Consider the following 22216-nt stretch of genomic DNA (forward strand, 5'->3'; position numbering starts at 1 on the left):
GCAGTTGCTCCATAAGGCCTTTTGTAAGCCTCAGCTTCTCGCTGGACAGTATACACAAAGAGAATATAAGACATGTGGCAGGCAACTTGCTCCGATAACAGAGAAATGCAACGAAAGCCAAAAACTGGACGTGGCTTTTTGTAAATGGCTTTGCATTGAAAGATTTGTTAATTATTTGTGACATGGCGGCCATTTTGATTAACCTACATATCAATGATTTGTCTCTACGTCTATATAATTGTACTTGGTACATATTAAAAGGTTTACATTTTTATAGTATTAGGCATTTAGTTAAAGGATCATGTCCTAAACGCTCCAAAAGTTATTTATGACCCTTTGGTAGAGGGTAATTGTTATAATAATCATGTTTTTATTTTGACACTTTTTTATTTTATTCTTTATTTGGAAGGGGTTGTGGTTCAAATGCCCCCAACAGTCCAAAGCTTACCATCGACAATGGCATGTCAGTCTAAAAATATGCACTCCAAGTGGCTTATGTGTGCTAAGGATAGCCAAATAATTTCTGCATACACAGATTCTATAACAACAAATCTATTAAATCAAGCCCTAGGTCTAAACCTGTAATTGAAAAGCTTTTCTGAGGAACACTCACTTATAGATGCTCACAACCCATAGCATTCGAACATGCTACCACATAAAACTAAACAATTACAGGGACGCCAACGAAAAGAACAACTTTAACTTAATAAAGCAGGTTTGGTGTATAGATCATGCCTCTGTAGTCTCACTACTCAACTCCATGTAAGAGTTAAAGGGATACAGTAGTGCCAGGAAAACAAAGATGTATTCCTGGCACTACCGATCCCTCTCTGCCTTCTCCTCCCTCCCGGTAAATAAACTGTTACAAATCCTTTATTTACTTACCTGAACCCAGGACCGATATGCTTGGCGCTGGGTCGAAGCTATGCCCCCTCCTCATCAAGCGACGAGCAGGGTCTAATGCGCATGAGCGGCAAATGCCACGCGCACATTAGACTTGCAATAGGAAAGCATTGAAATAAAACTCTGACGCTGGAGGTCCTCGTGCAGAGCGTGAGGACGTCCAGGGTCAGATAACAGACCAAATGTCTGTTTGGATTCCGGAAGCCCTTGAGTGGCTGTCTGGTAGACAGCCACTGAGGGCAGACTTGGTGCTGTAATGTAAACTTTGCAGTTCTCTGGCACTAGGTGCAAAATGGATACAGCACCCAGACCACCTCAATGAGTGGAAGTGGTCTGGGTGTCCCTTTAAATAATTTTGTTTACGCAGCCGTAGTCATGCCTCCCTTCATGTGACTTGCTCAGCCTTCCTAAACACTTCCTGTAAAGTGAGAGCTATTTTATACTTCCTTTAATGCAAATTCTGTTTATTTTAGAATTTCATATCTCCTGCTCGGTCAATAGCTTGCCAGACCCTGCAGGGGCCTCCTGTGTGTGATTAAAGTTACATTTAGAGAGCAGGATTTAAAATTAAGAACAAGCACATGAACATCTGATTGAAAATAAAACCATTTTTTACATGCAGGCTGTGTGAGTCACAACCAGGGGGTGTGGCCAGGGCTGCAAAGACAAACAAAAGCGACTTAAATCCTAAATGTCAGAACTGAACAGTGGACATTTAGGAGTATGAGCTATACAATAAAAATGCTTCGTCAAGATAAGGTTGTTTTGGGGACTATAATGTCCTATTAATTGTGTTGTCCAAACTTTGGAACAGTGGGACAAGGGTTTTTAAGTTCTCAGGTAATGGGAGTTCTCAAAGTGAATTGTATACACACAGTATTATAAGATCTTGTGTATGCAGACTGAATACACGTGTAATCTGCTAAAAACAGGTTACAACATGAACACACATGAGGTTTGTATACAAATTAAACTCGCTGCTAATTATTCATAAAGGAAGGAAAGTATGACACAGAGGCTGGTAGAGAATAGCAAGTATACAAAGATAGGTGCAGACCTAACTAAGTTAAAGAATGGCTTGGGGTTACAATGTGCAATTTAACTTTTTATATCACTACTTCTAGAAAGGAGGAGACAGTCAGGATCTGGGCGCATTGTTTCTAGTCACCTAAGGAAGAAAGGGAAGAGGATATGGGATGACAGCACATGACTTAAATGACTATCCACTTATCCCCGGTCCCTTACTTGTGTTCCCACTACCTTCTTCTTTCTGACTCCTATACCCCCTACCTACTTGTGCCAGACTCCTAGATACCCTAAAATCAAACTCAGACCGTTACAAAATGTGATTGGGTTTCAGGATTTAAGCCCTGATTTGCTTGGGTTCAAATTGGCTATTTGCAGAGACTTCATTTAAAATTCTGTTCTAGCTTCAGTCATCACACAAGAACATTTCCACATGTCAGTCAATGAATAAACTGCTACATAGCTATTTTAGTACAAGAGCCCTTAGTAGATTGCTTTGTTTTGCCTGAAGTGCCAATATTTGCCAGTTAACGCTTTTCTACATCTCAAAACCTGCTGGAGTACACCATTATATTATCTCACTGTTATAAGTAGATTCTGATTCATCCACATGTGGATCTTACAGCCACATGGCACACCCAGTACAAATAAAGTTGCACAGCACTGACTCAGTCCCACAGTCTTTTATCATTATTGACAGGTCATCACACCAATTCATTAGCTTTTTTGGATTCCAGAAAATAACCTTCCACCCTCCCTCCAATCACCCAATCAATACTGCTCATAAATTTAAAAGCCAAAGAAGGTTAGCAAGACAAGACAAGAGAGTGGTTAGTCATGGCTGAATCATATAATTATCAGGTAACTACTGGAGACTAATGTTCAAATTTCAGCAGGGCACACAAAGAAAGCAAAGCCATTGAAGTATCACTGCTCAGCCCCTACACTTAGCAGTCACAGCTAAAACAAAGGCGATACTGAGGTATTTGCTCACAGGGATTATAATCACATTGCAAATGAGTTTCCCAACAGGCAAACTCCTTTGGGCATTGTGATGGAATGACCACAATATTGAATACATTTAGTTGTTTTTTACTCAAAAATACCCAGGAGCAATGTACAATAAAGAAGGATTGGAGGCGTTCAGAAATAGTATCTCATCCAACATAAAACCAGGAAAGAATTCTAATGACAGAAGGGGTAAGCTCTGGCACATAGAGAGTTGCTTGCTAGTAGCATAATAACGCACTCTAAGCATTGCATTTTCCAGGGATTTCCTCACAATACAAATCAACCTTAAAGTAATGAACACAAAGACACAGCTTCCCATGGAGCTCACTGTTAACCCCTTCAGCGCAAGAATGTCCAATCCATCCAACAAAACACTCACGTCGAAATTCCTTTGAGAGAAACTAGTCAATATAAGAATAAATCCAGCCTATCAAAAAAAAAAAAATACATAAAAAAAAAAGGCAAAATATTCGATTTTTGCTGCAAGAACAATATGAACAATGGGTGTTCACAGTCAGACTGTCTGAAAAGTTTCTCAATGGTCTGAGACAAAAAAATAAAGCTTAACATCTCCGTGAAAGATATTAAAAAGAAAGAAAGAAAAGGGAAGACACCTCACCTTTGAGACAAAACATTCTGCATCCGTTACACGAGGAGCTGAGGAAGCTTGGAACACTCCAATTGTACAGGGCTGTGCTACATACAGCTGTTTTGCAGTTCCTTTCATTTAGCGTGCGCACACTAACACACACACAAAACCATGGCACCAGGCCAGCTCGTGCTGTGAAAGGAAGCTGCCATCCAATCCTATGTTATCCGAGCCAGTCATTTGGCCTGTAACCCCAAGCTCTCCTTCCCCAGCTGACTCCCCTCCATTCCCAAAATAATATCCAAGTAGAGTGAGAGGGGGAAAGAAACCTCCTGTCCCTCTATGGCCAGTCCCACCACCAGCCTATTTCCAATTGTTCTCTCTTATCTGTCAGCATTTTTTTTTTTTTTTTTTTTACTGTTGTGTGCACAGGGTTTAGGGATGTCAATTGGGCAGAGGCAGGAATGGTAAATCGCTCTTAATCCAAGTCAACTGTTTGTTGTGAAATACTAACGCAGCTCTTTGTGGATCACGTTTTTTTGTTTTCTTGTTCTGGAATGCCTGGTTTGTTTTCCAGTATGCGGCTGCCCCCCTGCACATTTTTTTGCATTCTGCTATTGTTTGAGCTTTTCATATGTGCTAGCATTCAAAGGTTTCCTGACCAGAAGAGTTTCATGTCAACAACATACATTGCAATGCTTTCTGTAAACATGCACTGTCGTGCTAATTAATGACAGGTATACGTCAACCCACCTACAGCACATTCTTACACACACACACACACATTATGAGAGATGGGCTTTTACTAGTAATTGCTAGTGGAATAAGCTCAAATCACTACAGTCTCCTTCCTTAAACTTCCCTACAGTGATATTAAAATAAGGATTTCTCTTTAATTAACGTATTGGCACTAAATGAGACACATCTTCGAAATTTTCCAGGCTTCGTGTCTGAAACAAAGAGATTATCAAAATGTATCAAAGCTAAAGATTGCATAGTTTCCTATAAAGCTAAACAGAATTATTGCCTTAGCTAACTTTTATTTTGAAGTTTAAGGATGGATGAATTGCTGGCTCCCGTTTAACTACCCTGTGCATACACGGATTTAAATATACTGGTCTAAAAACAATGCTTTGTTTTACATTAATGAGAAAAATGGACAAAATTAAGCCAAAATGTTTCATGGAAGAATGACAGAACATGAAATGTTATTTTACAGTGCTTGTAATTCAGAATTTGAATAGGTCATTAAATCATTTAAACAAACACCAAACTGCTTGGTATTCAACAATTACATCAATATAAAATCATACTGGATGGCATAACTAACCAATTGCCACACATTTTTATACAGTCAAATGTTTTGTGTATCCAACTGTGGATCTAACAGGTACTCGCTATCACAGATACATCAAATACCAATTAATCACAGTGATAAGCCATTGAATAGGAACACCCTCTGAGCACCACCCATATTTCCATATTTCAAGAAAACTGAGCAGCTACTTACTAAGTCGTTTAGAAACAAAACATTTTGGTACGCCTCAAGAAGAAAGTTGTTAAATTAAAAAAAACGTCAAGAATTGTGATGCTACATTGTTGCCATTGCAGCATATCCTGTTTTGTGAAAAGTACATGGTATTTATAGTGGTAACTGCGTGACAAATTCTTTAAATACTTCAATACAAGAGGCCACCCTAGAAGGTAATGTGACAGTGGCAGGATTTGGGGGGGAAAAGGCAATATTTAGATTCTGCTTTGATGCTCACTCCAAAGGTTATTTACTAAAGTGAGTATTCATATTCATTTCACATTTAAGCCCGGTGCAGACAAATTGTAAGAATAGAAGACAGAGAATTTTTCTACTTTGACATTACATTTGTATTTCATTTATGGTTATTCAGTAAAGTGAGAATTCAATCTGTGTCTAACTACATTCACTGCACAGTGAATGTAATGTGTGTCTAGGTATCACGGGGAAAAGAAAAGACACATGATTATGTAAGCAAAGCTTTGGTTAAAAAATAAAACAAACAAAATATAAAAAAATAAAAAATTTAATTCTAATTAAAAATTTTCGGCCAAGCTAAGCTAGAAAAATAGAATAATTCATTTATAATCACTATTAGGCATCAAATTTAAATGCCCAGACAAATTATTTACTAAGTACTAGCTTAGTGAATATTTACTGAATTATCCATACATTTCTATTATTTAGAAAATTATTTATTATTGACACAGGAATTTCAAATGCTATGCCAAAATAGTGAAGATAGAAAAACAGGTTAGAAAATGTATTTAAATTTGGTTGCTTTGGTCTAATATTTGCCATTTCCTTATCCATTCCCCACTTCTTTTGTAACGCCCCGCGAGTCAGGTGGTACTCTAAGCTATTTCATATATTAAATGGCTCAGTTAGTGGAATATTAATATGTCCTGTTCAGGAATATCATCCAAACTTGCCTGGCAAGCACCAATTACTTATTACCAAACTGAGCCCAAGCCATCAGGAAGAAATGTGATACCTCATGTTAAGAACAGTGGACTAGCTTTATTTCAGACTGAACAAACACCTGCTGGCCACTTGGACCAAAATGTAACAGTCTTGTCCCTGCAACTTCCCAAAATAGAAGCAGTTTCATAAAAACACCCCAATTAGCATACAGTTGTACAGTGTTACGCGCCTTTGCCAATAGTTAAATGTAAGTATATTGTTACAAAGATAAACAAAATAAAGAGACCTTAACCATTTATCTACCAAGTTATTTGCCAAAAAACAGTCAAACAGGACAAGTTGTAGAAAGTAGGTCATGTAACCTACGTCGCGCCACTCAAGGCTGCCAGATCTAAACAGGCTCTGGCCTATCAGGAGTTTTAGTGCAAAGTGAGTGGTGAGGACAATCCTTTATGCGTTGCAGCATTTAGAAGAAGTAATCTCCGATCACTTCATCGCAGAGGTTGTGAACGGGAATTGGCACGGGAGTAGAGCAGCCCGTACAAGCTATCGCAGCTCCTTTGACCTGTACTTGGCCGCCCAGCCACTGGACCCAGGGAAGCCACCCACAGTGCTAGATATACACAGAGCTGGAGAATAAGCATACAAATAATACAAACAGCACAAACAGAACACCACTGATAAGCCACACACATGCACACAAGCAGCCTCTCACAATACTCCAAGCTGCCCCACACACCAAACACAATTACACACACAGCCCCTGTACATAGCCCACATTCCTTTGTATCATACACAATTCCACAAATCCATGCCCTTGTACGCACAATATTGGGAGAGAAAGGGTTAGATTGTGCTGTCTGAACTGCTATAGTTATGCACATCACATTAACAGAGCGCAACAAAATGATAAATATTCCCCGAAAATAATGGTTATTGATTGTTGTATGTGTTCCAACCAAGAGGGATTAAAGTACCACTATAGGCACCCAGACCACTTCAGCTCAATGAAGTGGTCTGGGTGCAAGGTTCATCTAGGGTTAACCCTGCCTGCTGTAAACATAGGAGTTTCAGAGAAACTGCTATGTTTACATATGGGTTAATTGACAGCCGCTAGAGGCGCTTTTCACTGTGATTTTCACATTGAGAAGAGGCCATCGTCCATAGGAAAGCATTGAGCATTGAATGTGCGCGCGGCTCTTGCCACTTATGCGCATTCAGCTGATGACGTTGGAAGGAGGAGGAGAGTCCCCAGCGCCGAGGGTGCCCGGCGCTGGAGAAAGAGGTACGTTTAACCCTTCCTCCCACTTCAGCCTGGCGGGAGGGGGGCCATGAGGGGGGGGGGGACGGACACACCTATTAACACTATAGTGCCAGGAAAAGTAAAAAAAATAATAACCATAGAAAGCAGAAAACTATTTATTTCTGGCATGAAAAATGTTGCCAAAGTCACAGGAAAAAGAAATACTTTTCACTTCAGGAAATAAGACAAACGACACGCAGAGAAAACTATTCTAAACAATGACAACAGATTCCAAAGAATCAAATAAGATATTTCAATAAGAGGACTATAAAGAACCAAACATTTCAACATTTCCTGCCGACTATACAGTCTGTCTGCATCATCTGCTGCATGGCCATAGGGTTAAGACAGAGAGCAGAAACTAAACACTTTATCTGAGCTATGTAGAAGTAAGGTCACACTGCCAAGATCCACGTCTACTTCTAACAATCACCAATAGCCAACCTAGCTCGTTTTAAAAACATGAAAGCTCATCAACGGCTAAGAATAATACTTAAAGGACCACTCTAGGCACCCAGACCACTTCAGCTTAATGAAGTGGTCTGGGTGCCAGGTCCTTCTAGGGTTAACCCATTTTTTCAGAAACATAGCAGTTTCAGAGAAACTGCTATGTTTATGAATGGGTTAAGCCTTCCCCCTATGTCCTCTAGTGGCAGTCTCATTGACAGCCGCTAGAGGCGCTTGCGTGCTTCTCACTGCGATTTTCACAGTGAGAGCACGCCAGCGTCCATAGGAAAGCATTGTGAATGCTTTCCTATGTGACCGGCTGAATGCGCGCGCAGCTCTTGCCGCGCGTGCGCATTCAGCCGACGGGGAGGAGAAGAGGAGGAGAGCAGGAGGAGATCTCTCCGCCCAGCGCTGGAAAAGGTAAGTTTTTACCCCTTTCCCCTTTCCAGAGCCGGGCGGGAGGGGGTCCCTGAGTGTGGGGGCACCCTCAGGGCACTCTAGTGCCAGGAAAACGAGTATGCTTTCCTGGCACTAGAGTGGTCCTTTAACAATGCTTGTGTTCGAAAAACCCATAGGTGGGAGTTACATTGTAGATATAATTGGTTATGGAACTGGACATTTTAGAAAGCTTTACCCATTTTAAAAAATATATTTTTACAACTAGTTCTTAAAGGATCACTCTAGGCACCCAGACCACTTCAGCTTAATGAGGTGGTCTGGGTGCCAGGTCCCTCTAGGATTAACCCTTTTTTTTTTTATAAACATAGCAGTTTCAGAGAAACTGCTATGTTTATACTGAGGGTTAATCCAGCCTCCAAAACCTCTAGTGGCTGTCTCATTGACAGCCGCTAGAGGCGCTTGCGTGCTTCTCACTGTGAAAATCACAGTGAGAGCACGCAAGCGTCCATAGGAAAGCATAGTAAATGCTTTCCTATGCGACCGGCTGAATGCGAGCGCAGCTCCTGCCGCGCATGCGCATTCAGCCGATGACGTCGCAAGGAAGAAGGAGAGGAGGAGGAAAGCTCCCTGCCCGGCGCTGGAGAAACAGGTAAGTTTAACCCCTTCCTCCCCCCAGAGCCCGGCGGGAGTGGGTCCCTGAGGGTGGGGGCACCCTCAGGGCACTCTAGTGCCAGGAAAACGAGTATGTTTTCCTGGCACTAGAGTGGTCCTTTAACATTAGGCCTAACACAAAATATTTGGTATATATTAAAATATTAAAACATATTCAATCCATTTTACTTTAGATGAACACTCCAATTACCATAACTGTAGCTATGGTACCACGAGTGCCCCCATTATAAGTAGTCAAATAATTTTTGAAGAAGTGACTTCTTACCTGGAGTACCGCTGGGCAGCGCTCCCCACCACTACTAGAAAAATTATGCAGCATAACAGAGAAGGCGGAGATACAATTGTGAAAGACTTGGCGCTGGATTCCGGGTATGTTTTAACCCTTTTATTGTAAGTTGTTTTTTTTTGTTTTGTTTTGTTTTTTTAAAGTCACACAACAAAATAGAAAAAATACAATAAATAAAATGGTTGCCAAGTGCCCAATATCGCATATACAGCTAAAATTAAAGGGTTGGAATAACCCTTTAACTGTGTGTACCATAACATGTACACTTTAAAATATGACCTGAAACAAAATACGTCCCCTAACTATACCCAATAGATTTTGAAAATATCAACTGATGAGAGATCAGGGTACCATGAAATTCATCTGCTAAGGATCCATTCAACAAAAACCTTGGGCCAAACTCTCCATAACAGAGTAAGAAGCATTCCTGAAATTCATATAGGCATGTTTAAATGATGTACTGGAAACAAGATATTACTGCTGATGGTGAAAAAAATGTGAGATAGGTTTATGGCAGGTGAGTGAGTGATGAGGAAATAATAGTGAACGGATGTGTGATGGATTGGACAAGGTGAACGACTGATGGATAAACATTATATGATGATTACAGATTACACTTTTTCTGTAGAAGTGCAATGAACAAGGATGAGAACATTATTTTGGAGGAAATTGTCTTTTTTAGAGATAACAGATTGAGGAAGTGAAAAATGAATTAGGAGTTGTGTATAATGACGGCCATCAATACAATTTTTGGAAATTACCAAATAACAGACTATCCAGTAAATATAGGTTCGCACAGAACGTTGCTTGGTAAGTAAACCATTATTACTTGACTACTTATCACAAATCAGGAAGATGTATAAAATGTAAATATTATACATATTACAAATCATTTTTTGGTTAATTCACAGAATGTACTGAGAGTTAAGACATAATTTAAACATATCCAGCTGTGTCCTTGTATACACAATAGATCAATCCCACAACACTACAAACCACAATCAATACAGATTTTTAAACCCTCTAATAACACAGGAGGCTCATACTGGAAATGGGTGGTGTAAATGTATCTATGTGTTAAGTGAGGTATTATCTACACTACTCTCCAACAAGTCTAGGTTACTCTTAATTAAGTGTACAAAAACAAATAGACTTAAAGTAAGCACCAATACACAGCATAAAGCAAAATGCAGTATAATAAAGGGAGTATGTTCTCATCTGATTGGCCAATCACTGCATTTTGCCCGCACATGTGCAGTAGTCTCCCATTGATTTCCTATGGGCAGGCCTGGCACAGTCACATAAACTGTGACAAGGGCACTAAAGCATTAGGGCTGCATATTGGTATTCCTAATGCTATAGTGTTCCTTTAAAGAAAGAGTACTACTAATTAAAACTCCACAAATATGATTCAGAAAGTGCAAAATCATTACAAATATTGTTCTGTACCTTTTAGAAACCATTTACTCAAAATGGCATGGTTAATGATATGTAGACACAATCTAAAAAAATTTAAAAAATTAAAAAATAATTCACTGAGCAATGTGTTGTGGTGAACTTAAATTAGCATCTTGGCTATTTTGATACAAACTTTGCATATGATTTGCAAATTAAGGTATTATACCAATCGATCACTGCACATTGTGCTATTTCTACTTCCTGAAAATAGCATGTTCTGCTTATAAAAAAATTGTTGCCAACACACAGAAAACGTTGCAAACGTGCAATTCAGAATTTATACTTTAGAAGTGCATGGCTTAAAATATTGCAAAACAGGGAAAATGGTTTGAGTTATGGATTATATCTTCATTTACTTATTAACCCTTAGAAGAAGGGGAAAAAATAACTTCACGGGCCTCTAGCATGTTACTCCTGAGCCAATAATCACTGCATATTTACAAAACAATAAACAGGTTTGTACATTGCAAAGCACACATTATTCACTGGTCTCAAGTATAAATATACACAGGCCAAAAGCAACTAAACATGTTTTCATAGCTGTTTTCATCTTAGAGTCAGTGGATAGCATGCAGTGTGAAAAAACATCAGGGAATTTGCTAATCCTTCCCCGGAGCCTAGAAGGGTGGCAGGTGCATCTCCTCAGGCAGCAGGCACACCAAAGTAGCCCATCAAATACCAACTTCCAACAGCGTCACACAGCTTATAACTAGATATTGTCTGCAAAGCCCAATTTGCAAGCACGGCAGGGCATCGCCAAACCAAAAAAACATTGCACTTACAATAACTTGGATATTAATGGTTTCTGAAAGCCACAACAAGCAAATGCCTAGCTTGAGCCAGAAACACCGTTCTGTGACAAAGGAGCTCTGAGACCACTATAAAACATTAATACGGTCAGTAAGAAAATAAGTCAATGCACACTATTTAACCTAAAAATACTCGGATGTAAACTCATGGACAATAACACCAGATTAGATTTTCATTAAACAAGTCTTACATGAATAAGGTGTGGAGCGTATTCAAAGTATTGCACATACTCTTATTTAAAAAAAAAAAAGGGCAGGATCGCACAGGTTACCACTTCTCTCATTCTTCAGATCACCATTTACAACCTCATACCAAAACCTGTTTGGGGAGTATTTAAACTGTTTTAACCGACTCTTACACCCTCCTACAAAAACAAAGGCAGGAGGGGCTTGCTAGCAGAATACTATTGTCTTCCAATTGTTAAATGTTGCCAGTGTTAAGAGTTTCACTGTAAACGAATATGTAGAAGGTTATGCAAAAAGGGTAGATGACCTGTCAAGCCAAATGGCCATTTACAATATAAGTCCAGTGTTTTAATTATATACTGTATGCATCCAAGAGAGAGAGAGAATTGACTTTTATGTTGCAGTAGCAGATGAGGTTTTCTTCGAATATTCCAACTGTTATTATGACATCAGTTCCTCATTCCTTTGCCCCAGTAAACACAGTTGATGATTGGAGTGAGGACTGCTAGGGAGGCTAGTGTAAAACACACCCCGATAGCACGTTGTTGTCCGGGATAAAGTAAATGATCAAAGATGCTCTGCGCAAGCTCAAGCTTCGTTGAAAATGCCATATGAGAACAAACCCACTTGGGCATTACTTCAGTATTACAGTAACATTTAGCTGGTTTTTGGCTCGTAAAAAAACAAATCCCTGCATGTGACCGTGACCCTCTAAAAGGTGCATCTATGTTTTGGGATGAATTAGTGCTTGTGTGCACATACACATCTTTGTCTACTCCTTATTGAAGTCGGTTGTACTAGTGATACTACTACTGTCTGGCCTATGACTAAGAGGTAACCCACATCTTTATGTATAGCAGGCAAACACTATGCAATCAATAGACAGGCCATGATATCACACTTAGAAACATACCATATTACACCCATCAATTGCATTTTAGTGTACAAAAATATGAGCAAGGAGTAAGTGATTTACTTCTAAGTTGTTTTAGGCTTGTAGGCTATTAGCCATTGTGCAGTGTACACATAATACAATTGTATTTAGTCATATATAGTGCTGGCAAATCACTGGGTTGTGTACACTGCATTTTCTTGATCAAGGAGCTCTAACAGCCTACAATCTAATGAATAACCAAAACGTTAATGCGATGCATGTTTCTGTACATGCCTTGAACCCCAATGTGGCATGTTACCTGCATATTTATAAAATGCACAATATTAAATTTAATAGAAATTGTATTCAACCATAAGTTTAACATATCTATTTCATACAATATGGCCAATAACTCACTCCTTTAGTAACAGCGTGTTTCTACGTGCATGCTACGTTATATTTAAAGGGACACTCAGAATGCAAACTAATACATTTTATTTTACTAGTTTTGGTGCAAGAAGTGGTCTGGCAAAGACAGACTGATCCCCTAGTATTTTACGCCCACCTCCTCAGTAAGAAACATAAGACTGAGATAGTTTCACTTAATTATAAATATTTTGTATGTCGTAAGCAAGTGACATGAGCTGAAAGGGTGTGATCATTGGCATTTATTTGGCCCAAGCAGCTCTAATGATTATGGCACTGGAGTACCCCTTTAATGTATCATTATTTAGCTTATCTACTTATATAACACAGCTATTCCACAGAACTACAAAACTTAATGGTTGCAACTTTGTTATAGTGCTGAGGGTCTCACTCCAGTCCTCAAAGTGTACCAAGAATCCAGGTTTTGTCAATAACTCCAATGAAGCATAATATGAAATCACATAAATCCAGGACAGTAACTGTGTGATTAGGACTAGTTTGAGACCCACAATTATACAGCATTTTGCAACCTGATAAAAAATACTCCTTATAATAGAAATATGAATCATGTTTTATACAGCCTACAAATAAAAATTTCCCCTAACTGTAATAATAATTCTCCCATAAAGAGGAGTCTCTCCACATTTAAAGTGTGTTACTTGAGGTCAGCAACATATTTACACTATTGGGCTCATATTATACCCTGGTAACAATAAATGGTTAAATCCATTTGGTTTACTCCATTAAAATCGCCGTAAAACAGATATTCAACACTTCAACGGTTGAGCATTTGGTTCACCACTGGTGCCTCAAGTAGTTCCACTAGAATAAACAAAGCTTTTTGAGGTGTTGGTAATCCTGTTGCACTTAAAGTGTTAACAGAGTAACAGGAAGGTCCATAGAGTTCTGACTAGCTGAACAAGATTCTAATGACAAAGACATATTGATCCTTCCTCACATGCTGGAAGGTTTTAAGGAATGAAACAAACAAAAAAACTGCATCTGGTTAATTTAGGGTCCAATGAGCATAGGATTGAGAAATACCCATATTGATCAAGTTTGTCAGTGTTTATGTTAGTGATATTGGAGATACAGGATGTTCTTTAAATAAATAAGGCAAAATATAAAAAAAAAAAATTATTAAGTACACTCTTAAGCAGTGGACATACATCATTATAAACAAACTTTCTCAAGAATCTTTACTGATATCTTTGGAACAAGGTGTAGGAGTTTTTTTTCCCCCACTGGCTACATTGGGATGAACAAATTAATTTCAGAAATATTCAAGGTAACATCTGCAAGTCAGGGAGGTTTCCTGATAAATAGGGAGTGAGGCTAACTACGTAAATCAGATGGTAGGTAGGCAAGCATCTCCCCCTCAGAGGCTTTTCCTTTGAGATTATAGAATCTGGGCATGGAGCCAGTGGTGGTTGCAATATCAATCTGAAATGCCATGGACATAAAACCTGGGAACACACAGTGAACACTCTATGCTAATTGCACCTGTTGTAACTGGCCACTCCACGCTAATTGCACCTGTTGTACCTGGCCACGGATCATGTGACAAAAGTGCAACAATACTATATACATCAACATAGATTATTAAAATGGGAATTCATTGCTGTCTCCAACAGTAACAGTAAATGTGATTTCAAAGAATATAGCTTCCTTATTTATCTCATACTAAAAGTTAGACATGGGAGGTTGATTCATTACTGTGATCTAATCTCTGAGTATTAGCCTTCACATAATGTGTCATATATATATATATTTATTAATATTATAAATATCCTACCTGGTCCATTAGAATAAGAGTGATGTTCAAAATCTCGATCCTGGTGCCCACAGCCTTACAATATACAAGGAAGCTGGACCAAGCATGTGCAAGCAAAAGTAGAATGTGTGAGGTCAGCGTGTGCAATCACTAGGGTCTGACACCAACCAATTAGAGGCAAAGAATCTTGCTCACCCTGTTGACCTGGTAAAACAAATAGCTGATGTGCATTAACCCTCCTCTTCCTTTTTGTTTTAGCAGTCAAGCTTTTGTGTGCTAATCACGCAAACGCTACCTGTTTGACAATTACCCTGTATGTCTGAAGTACAAACAGTCCACATATCTGATTTGATCAAATGCTACATTATGCTATAGATCACTATGGATTTCTTTCTAAGCCATATACATTTTATCATTTCAATGCTGTGTTTTTCTCATGCTTCCAAAGGCACATGAGAACTTTAAGTAATGTTAATTATGATAATCACACCTTCATGAAAGTCCTAATTTGCCAGGACATAAGGTTATCGTTAACAGTCACCTGAATACAAGCAGGGGTGTGAGTGATACCATAATAACAAGAAAATAATCAATTTAGAGGGTCAGTATCTAGTGAGTTAACTTGTAAGCATTACAAGTATCTCAGTATTACTATTCCACTGCCCTAGGTAAAGTACTGCATCTCCTGCTACTGTTCATTGATTTGTTTAGAAAGTGTTTAACCATAAGGAATACCTTGAAATCTCTGTTGCTCCCAAATATTAAAGGACCACTATAGGCACCCAGTCTAATTCAGCTCAATGAAGTGGTCTGGGTGCCAGGTCCCCCTAGTTTTAACCCTGCAGCTGCAATCATAGCATTTTCAAAGAAACTGCTACGTTTACACTGCAGGGTTAATCCAGCCTCTAGTGGCTGTCTTGCTGACAGCTACCAGAGGCGCTTCCGCGATTTACACTGAATAAATCGCACTTGTTTGACGCCCTCGCGGAGTCCAGCATCAAAAAAGATCCCCATAGGAAAGCATTGAGTAATGCTTTCCTATGGGCGGGTTTGAATGCGCGCGCACGCCTCTGGCTGTGCATGCGCATTCGGCTCCACTCGGGAGCTGATGTAGACGGAGGAGAGGTCACCAGCCTAATAACCATTTATTCGCAGCAGAACGGGGCCATAGTCACCGTTTAGGTGACTAAGGCTCTATAGCGTTAGGAATACATATGGAAACAGTATGAAAATATTTCCGTGACTTGCAAAACCCACTAAACAGGTGACTTACAGAGTCCTGCAGTTTTCATTCTAGATGTGAGTTGGAGATTTCTTTAAAACTCAGCTCTGTGATATACACAGCGTAGTACATATTTGTATTCCTAACGCCATAGTGTTCCTTTAAGCGCCTATACAAAGCAAATAATTATATGGCAGCAGTTATTCTAGTTATGGAGGATGTTTTCTAAGAGTGAAGTTCTGATTAGCGTAACAGCTAAGCAGTCTTAAAGGGTTAACTGCATGCCCCCATTCATAAAAGTTCTGATTTCAGGGAGAGAAAAAAAAATAGCATTTTATTTTGGGGGGGGGGGGGGGGGGGGTGCTTGACATATTTGTTCTTAGAATTGGAGTGCTGCTTTAATAGAGAGCAGAAAGTAAAAGTGTTACTCCAGCCACCATGAGCGCTTGATTTGAAGTGGTCATGGTGGTAGGAGTATGAAGGTGCAGTGTTTCAGCTTGAAACACTCCACAAACAGAGTTATTGTTAATTCAGTGCGGGGGGCTAGTCGCACTCCCAGCACATGTAACAACTCTGTTCCAGACTAAATAATGTCAATCCTGTGCATAAAAAAAAAAAAAGTCCATTCTGAACTCATGCATGCTGCCGTCAGACCAATAAATCTCCCCCTTGCAGATTCCTCTTCCTACCCTCATTTATTGTACCCTCCCCACTTCCATATCCCAATCAATAATTATCAGTTACCCGCACCCTCCCTTCTCCTCCTTTACCTCCCTCGATCGCTCTCCAGCTCAGAGCACATAGTTATTGGTCCAATCAAAGGTTCCTCATTGGACCTGGGAGTGGCTCCCGTAATGTCAGATGGGGTAAGTAAAGACTTAATCTAAAAACATATTTCAAGCGTTCGGGAGGGGGGCCTTGAAGAATAATGCCAATAGGTTGGGGAAACTTTTGAAGTGCTGAACATGTACAATGTATTGTAGAGAGTGCAGCGATCTACAGACCGCATACTGGTCGGGTAGTATTTACACTTTCCATTTAGAAGTTCACAAAGCAAGAAAGGAGAAGAGTAAGTGTGCATTCAGGTCCCAACAACTTAGCTCTTGGACATTTACATTTCCACCAAATTTTCCTTTGCTAACTGGTTGTATATTAAGGTACTTTGCCCTGGCTTGTTTGGTTACAGTCCTCGTCAGTATCCCAATATTCGAAACTTGGCATGTATATTAAACGGCATGCACAAAGCTAGTTTGCCTTTGTAGCAGATACTGTGAATGAACAAACTGTTCGGATTAGGGATGTTTGGGAGAAAAGATTATTAATGACAACAATACACAGCCACATAACAGGGGAGAATCCATTGGACCAGTGCATGGCTATTGAATGGTTTTAAGCAGGGTAAAAAAAAATCATTAGCAAAATATCGGTTGTAAATCTGCTGGTTTAGCAGGAAATATGTGAAAAAAAATAAAAAAAATACACAGTATGAAAATATATTTCCATGACTTGCAAAACACACTAAACGGGTGATTTACAGAGTCCTGCAGTTTTCATTCTAGATGTGAGTTAGAGATTTCTTTAAAGCTCAGCTCTGTGATATACACAGCTTAGTACAGACAATGCTCTACTGCACCTACACACGCACAAATTAACTAAATTCACATACTTTACACAGACATTGTTTCATTAGAAGAAGTGGGAAAAATATATTTTGGCTGGTGAGTAAGCAATTGTTGGTCTCCACTTTGGTCTGAGTGGATGAATGTTTGCCTGAAGCCCAAAAAACAAGTGCAGCCATCAATCTTCACTAAGTACCCTTAAGATCTTAAGCTGGCTAGTAAAAAATAATTAACCCACAGCTCTTTAAAAGTAATTTGGGCAGGCTAAATGACGGGCAGTACACAAACATGTTTAGTTTCAGATGTGCATTTACAAAAGGATGGTTGGCTCTCACATAAATAAAACCACTGCACTTACTCGTAATTACTACATGTCAGCATTTATTTTCAATTTGCTAAAAGAACACTGCAGGAATTGTAAGTGCATATCTCCAAACATTGCAAATAGACAAAGAGGGGCACTTGAATTTTAGGAACGTGAGTGGGGGTGTGGCCAGGGGCGTGGCTGTTCTGGGAAATTGTATGTTACTTACCAAGAGCAATTATTCCAACTAAAATGTACTTTATTTACACAGAATGATTTATAAACATATTTATTGTAGTTCAAAGACATTATTGTGGGCATTATTGCTGTGGAGCTCTGTTATACAGTCAGACACCAACAATATGGAGCTACTAGAAAAAAATGACATTAGGATAGAAAAGAGTGAGAGGGATTAAGGCCCAAAACTGTCCATTCTAAATAGGGACACTTGGGAAATATGTAAATGCTTTATTTCATTGAAGTGGCTATTGTGCCTGGAGTCATCTGGAGCAGTTTTTCCATTCAGCTTTAAACGGTTTTTAATTTTTCAACACTAAATGATAGCTCCCAGCAGCCTTTCCCCTCTGTGTTGCTTGGGCTAATGAGGAAGAATTAGGCTGAGCAGCAGTGATTAGCCGAGAGTGTCAGCTGACCCCACAGTGGTTACACCAATTCACATTGGAGATATCATTCGGTGTGACCACAAGGAAAAGTGTGTAATTCCTGCCTTAGCAACACCTCTAGTTAAGGAGGGGATATGAGATGCCAGGGACCCTTATTTAACACCAGATTAAATGATGCCCACAGCATTCATTAAGTATTTGAAATCTAGACTACAACAATTAGTAAATAAAATTGTCACCAAGTGAATAGAACTAGGCTTTAAATTTCAGAACACTAATTTTTGGAAACACACATACTAAAGGCTGATAATGTAATGGATTTTAATATTATGAGTCACCAAGACCTCTCAAACTGTACTTATTACATTATACAACTAATGACCTTTGATTACTGAGAATTTGTTTAAAAAAAAAAAAATCAAACCATCAACCTTTTGCAACTATTAGAAATATAAGACACAAAGTGAATGAATATCTAAAAATGTTAGTTATTAAGAAAATATTTTCCTTTCCTCCCATTTTCTAATCCCGTCATCTTCATATTGTGTGGGGAAGCATGGAATTCTAGGTCTGCTGGACTGAATGTAGGCAGACAGTACAAGAAAATAGGCAATGAGCACCCAAATGAGGGCACTATTTGGCTAAATAAGACACAGGTTCTCACAATATGAACAGATAGCTTTGCCGCAGACCCAAACTCTCAAAATAGAGACTCTATATATAGAGCTCTCAAAACAAAGCTTGACAGATAAATAACACCAGACATCTGGTGCGCGCTGGTGTCAGACACAAATTTTGGACAGAATTGATGTTAGCTAGCCCAAAACTTTACTTCCAGCCTGGTTGGATGATGCCCCTCTGATGCTGCTGGAGGTGGAGTTCGATCTCTGTATGTGCAGCTTTTAATAGCAAAACACTAAACATACAAACTATGCACCATGACCACTTCAAATCACATGCTTGAGTAACCAAGTATCAATTTCTATCCAAACATTTCTGAAAACAGTGCTTTGTTGCAAGAGACAAATCAATACAATGAAGAATTAGTACTGGGCAGATAAGGGCGGTTCAGGCCAACAGCTTTACTATGAAGTTACCAGCAATATTCTGGCTCTAAGAGCCTTTCTCAAGCAAGAGAAAATCAAAAACATTTCTAACAATGATTTTTAAACCTGAAATCAAGGAGTTTGGATCAATATGACTGTTCGAGTAAATTACTTGGTGTGTCTTCAAGTGCTAAATTATATTGCAAACTCCTGTAGACAGGAACTTTTATGTTGAAAAAATGTACTAATGATTTTCCACCGGTATATAACAAATGCAACACTGACTAATAACATTTCATAAATAGTCAAAACTACAGCATAATGCAATATTTTCCTTTCCCTTTTTTTTTTTTATTTTTAAACCAACACTGTAGACACCATCACTACTTGAAGAGACTGAGGTGAAATCAGTGCCAGATCTCGGTGGGCACTAGGTCTCGCATTACCATTAAATGGTTCACTCACTGTTTAGTAGAGATTCTTGGTTCACAGACTGCAGCTCTGCCTTCAATTATGAGATTGCAGAGGCAGGGCTATACTTGACTTCAAACCATACCAAGGGTAGTAGGCAGTGATAGGCTGAGAGCCTCTGCACTGACACGGCTCCTGGCAAATGAAGTGCCAGGAGCAGGAAGATGGCAGTGGCCGCAATAGACAGCTTGAGGTTAGTATATTTCATGAAATTGCCTATAACAGCAATTCCAATAAAAACAACTGGGCACCAGGATGAGATGAGAAATGCAATATCACTGCATGTGAGTAAATTTATATATAAGTAGAGCATGTGAGTACATTTATATATACGGTAAGTATTTACTATAACAGCATTCAGAATTTGCTAAATAAATACAATTTAATTAAAAGGGCGGTTTGAGGATCAACTTCAAGCTGGAATGTCCCTTTAATTAGAAGGAAGATGCCAAATAAATTGTTTTTGATTTTCAAAATATTTTGAGAAAAGGCCATTCTTTTTTACGTCTAGACCTGTTGACTTTCCATTGTTCTGTCGCCATCCATCTTCACCAGATTTTCAGTGCATTTTTAAAGTGCGAGAGGCGGAAAGGCTCCCTGAACTCACTTTCAGACAGTTGCCAGCACTTCAAAGCTGTATATATAATCAAACTCAGCTCAGTTCAATGATCCAGAGCATTGCTATGTGTGGCTTGAGTGCTTCCTTCATCTTTCAAAAGATTCCAAAATTAGTTAGTTCTGTCACTTTGGGGAGAGGAACAAAAAACAAAGTTTCTTACTTGTGGTATTTCAGGAAGAGATTTGCAGTGTGAACAAGCATATTAACCCTTTGACTGCAAGCTGTAAATGTAGACAATTATTTTATAGGGACATTATAGGCACTATAACCATTTCATTTCTTTGAATTGGTTCTTGTGAGGCGAGTCCCATGGCATTGTCCCCCTCCATTCTGGGGGTTTAATACTGTAATTTTCAAAATAGAATTACGTTTCTATGAAAATGTAAGGTTTTTTGGGGGGGGGGGGTTTTGCGGTCCACATAAACTTAAACCTTGTTTATGTGGCCCGTGCTAGACTTTGAGTTTGACATGCTTGCTGTAGACACATTGATTAAATGAAGCAGTTACAGTGCCAATAGTGTCCGTTTAATTGCTTCAAATAAAACAGGTCATTATTGTTATTCTAAATTTCCAGGATAAGTAAATTCTAAATGTAACAAAGTCAATTTGATATCCTGTACCCATTTCCATCATTAAAGGAACACTATGATAAAAAAAAAAAAAAACCCTAAATAAACATACCCCTACAATGCATATACGCACAGTGAAAACAAAGAGAACGTTACCTGCGCTCTGGCCTAAATCCCCATGTGCATTTAAACAAAATGGAGGCTCTTTAGTTTTATTCCAATGGCCATTTGAATATATAAGCTCACCAGCCACGTCAAGGCAAGCCTCATTAGGTGAGTTCCTACACTAGCCATTAGATATGCTGATATCAGCCAAGAATCTCCAGTGAGAAGGAAGGGGTATTTTAAAAACCCTATAACATTTAACCCTTTATAGGGCTTCTACACATACAATAAACTTTGCTGATATCAGACAAAGTGAGACAGAAAGGGGTGTTTTATAAACCCTTTACCATTTAACCCTTTATAGGGTTTATAAAATACCCCTTCCTGTCTCACTGGAGATTCCATTTTGTTTAAATGCACATGGGGATTTAGGCCAGAGCGCAGGTAACGTTCTTTGTTTTTACTATGTATTTTAAGCTGTTGGATACTAAGCTACTGCTGCTGTAAGCGCGGTGCTTTATCTTTGTGTTCATATACGCACAGTGCAGAATGCCTGAAATCTGCTCTAAGGATGAATTCAGTGCCAGGATCCCAGAATCATAGTCTGAACCAGTGAGAGACAAAATATACAAATTGCTATATTATCCCCAATAATGTAAGAGACTAAAGAAAAAGTGGGAAAAATATATATATTTAAAAAAAAAAAAATAAGTTTCAGAGCTAGACATATTTCTATACTTAATAAAAAACATATACTTGTGTGTCTACAATTTGGTCAATGATACTTAAAAGAACACTCAGGGCACCACAAAAACTTAAAGGAACACTATAGTCCCCTAAATTACTTAAATAAAAGCTGTCCCTCGCCGCTGTCTCCTCCTCTGCGCCGCTCCTCCTCTGTATTGCGTCGGCCGGTGGGCGAGACTGATCCTGCCCACCGGCCGAGGAGACCTAATGTGAGGCTGCAGAGGCATGTTCTATACACCAAAACTGCTTCATTAAGCTAAAGCTGTTCAGGTG

At 39.1% G+C, this 22216-nt stretch overlaps 1 protein-coding gene across 5 annotated transcripts in view; it reads right to left on the reverse strand.

Moving 5' to 3' along the window:
• The window catches only part of NHSL1 (NHS like 1), a 227465-nt gene that overhangs the window by 84280 nt on the left and 120969 nt on the right, over nucleotides 1-22216 (reverse strand). The window contains exon 1 of one of the 5 annotated variants that reach the window (XM_063443285.1): nucleotides 3560-3735. The exons of the other annotated variants lie outside the window; for them this stretch is intronic. Coding sequence (XP_063299355.1) covers nucleotides 3560-3575 — 16 coding nt within the window. The 5' untranslated portion in view covers nucleotides 3576-3735. Of the gene's footprint in view, nucleotides 1-3559; nucleotides 3736-22216 lie in introns of those variants that run through there. 5 annotated transcript variants of the gene reach the window in all.

This window comes from Pelobates fuscus, chromosome 2 (assembly GCF_036172605.1).
Source record: "Pelobates fuscus isolate aPelFus1 chromosome 2, aPelFus1.pri, whole genome shotgun sequence".
Lineage (NCBI taxonomy): Eukaryota > Metazoa > Chordata > Amphibia > Anura > Pelobatidae > Pelobates > Pelobates fuscus.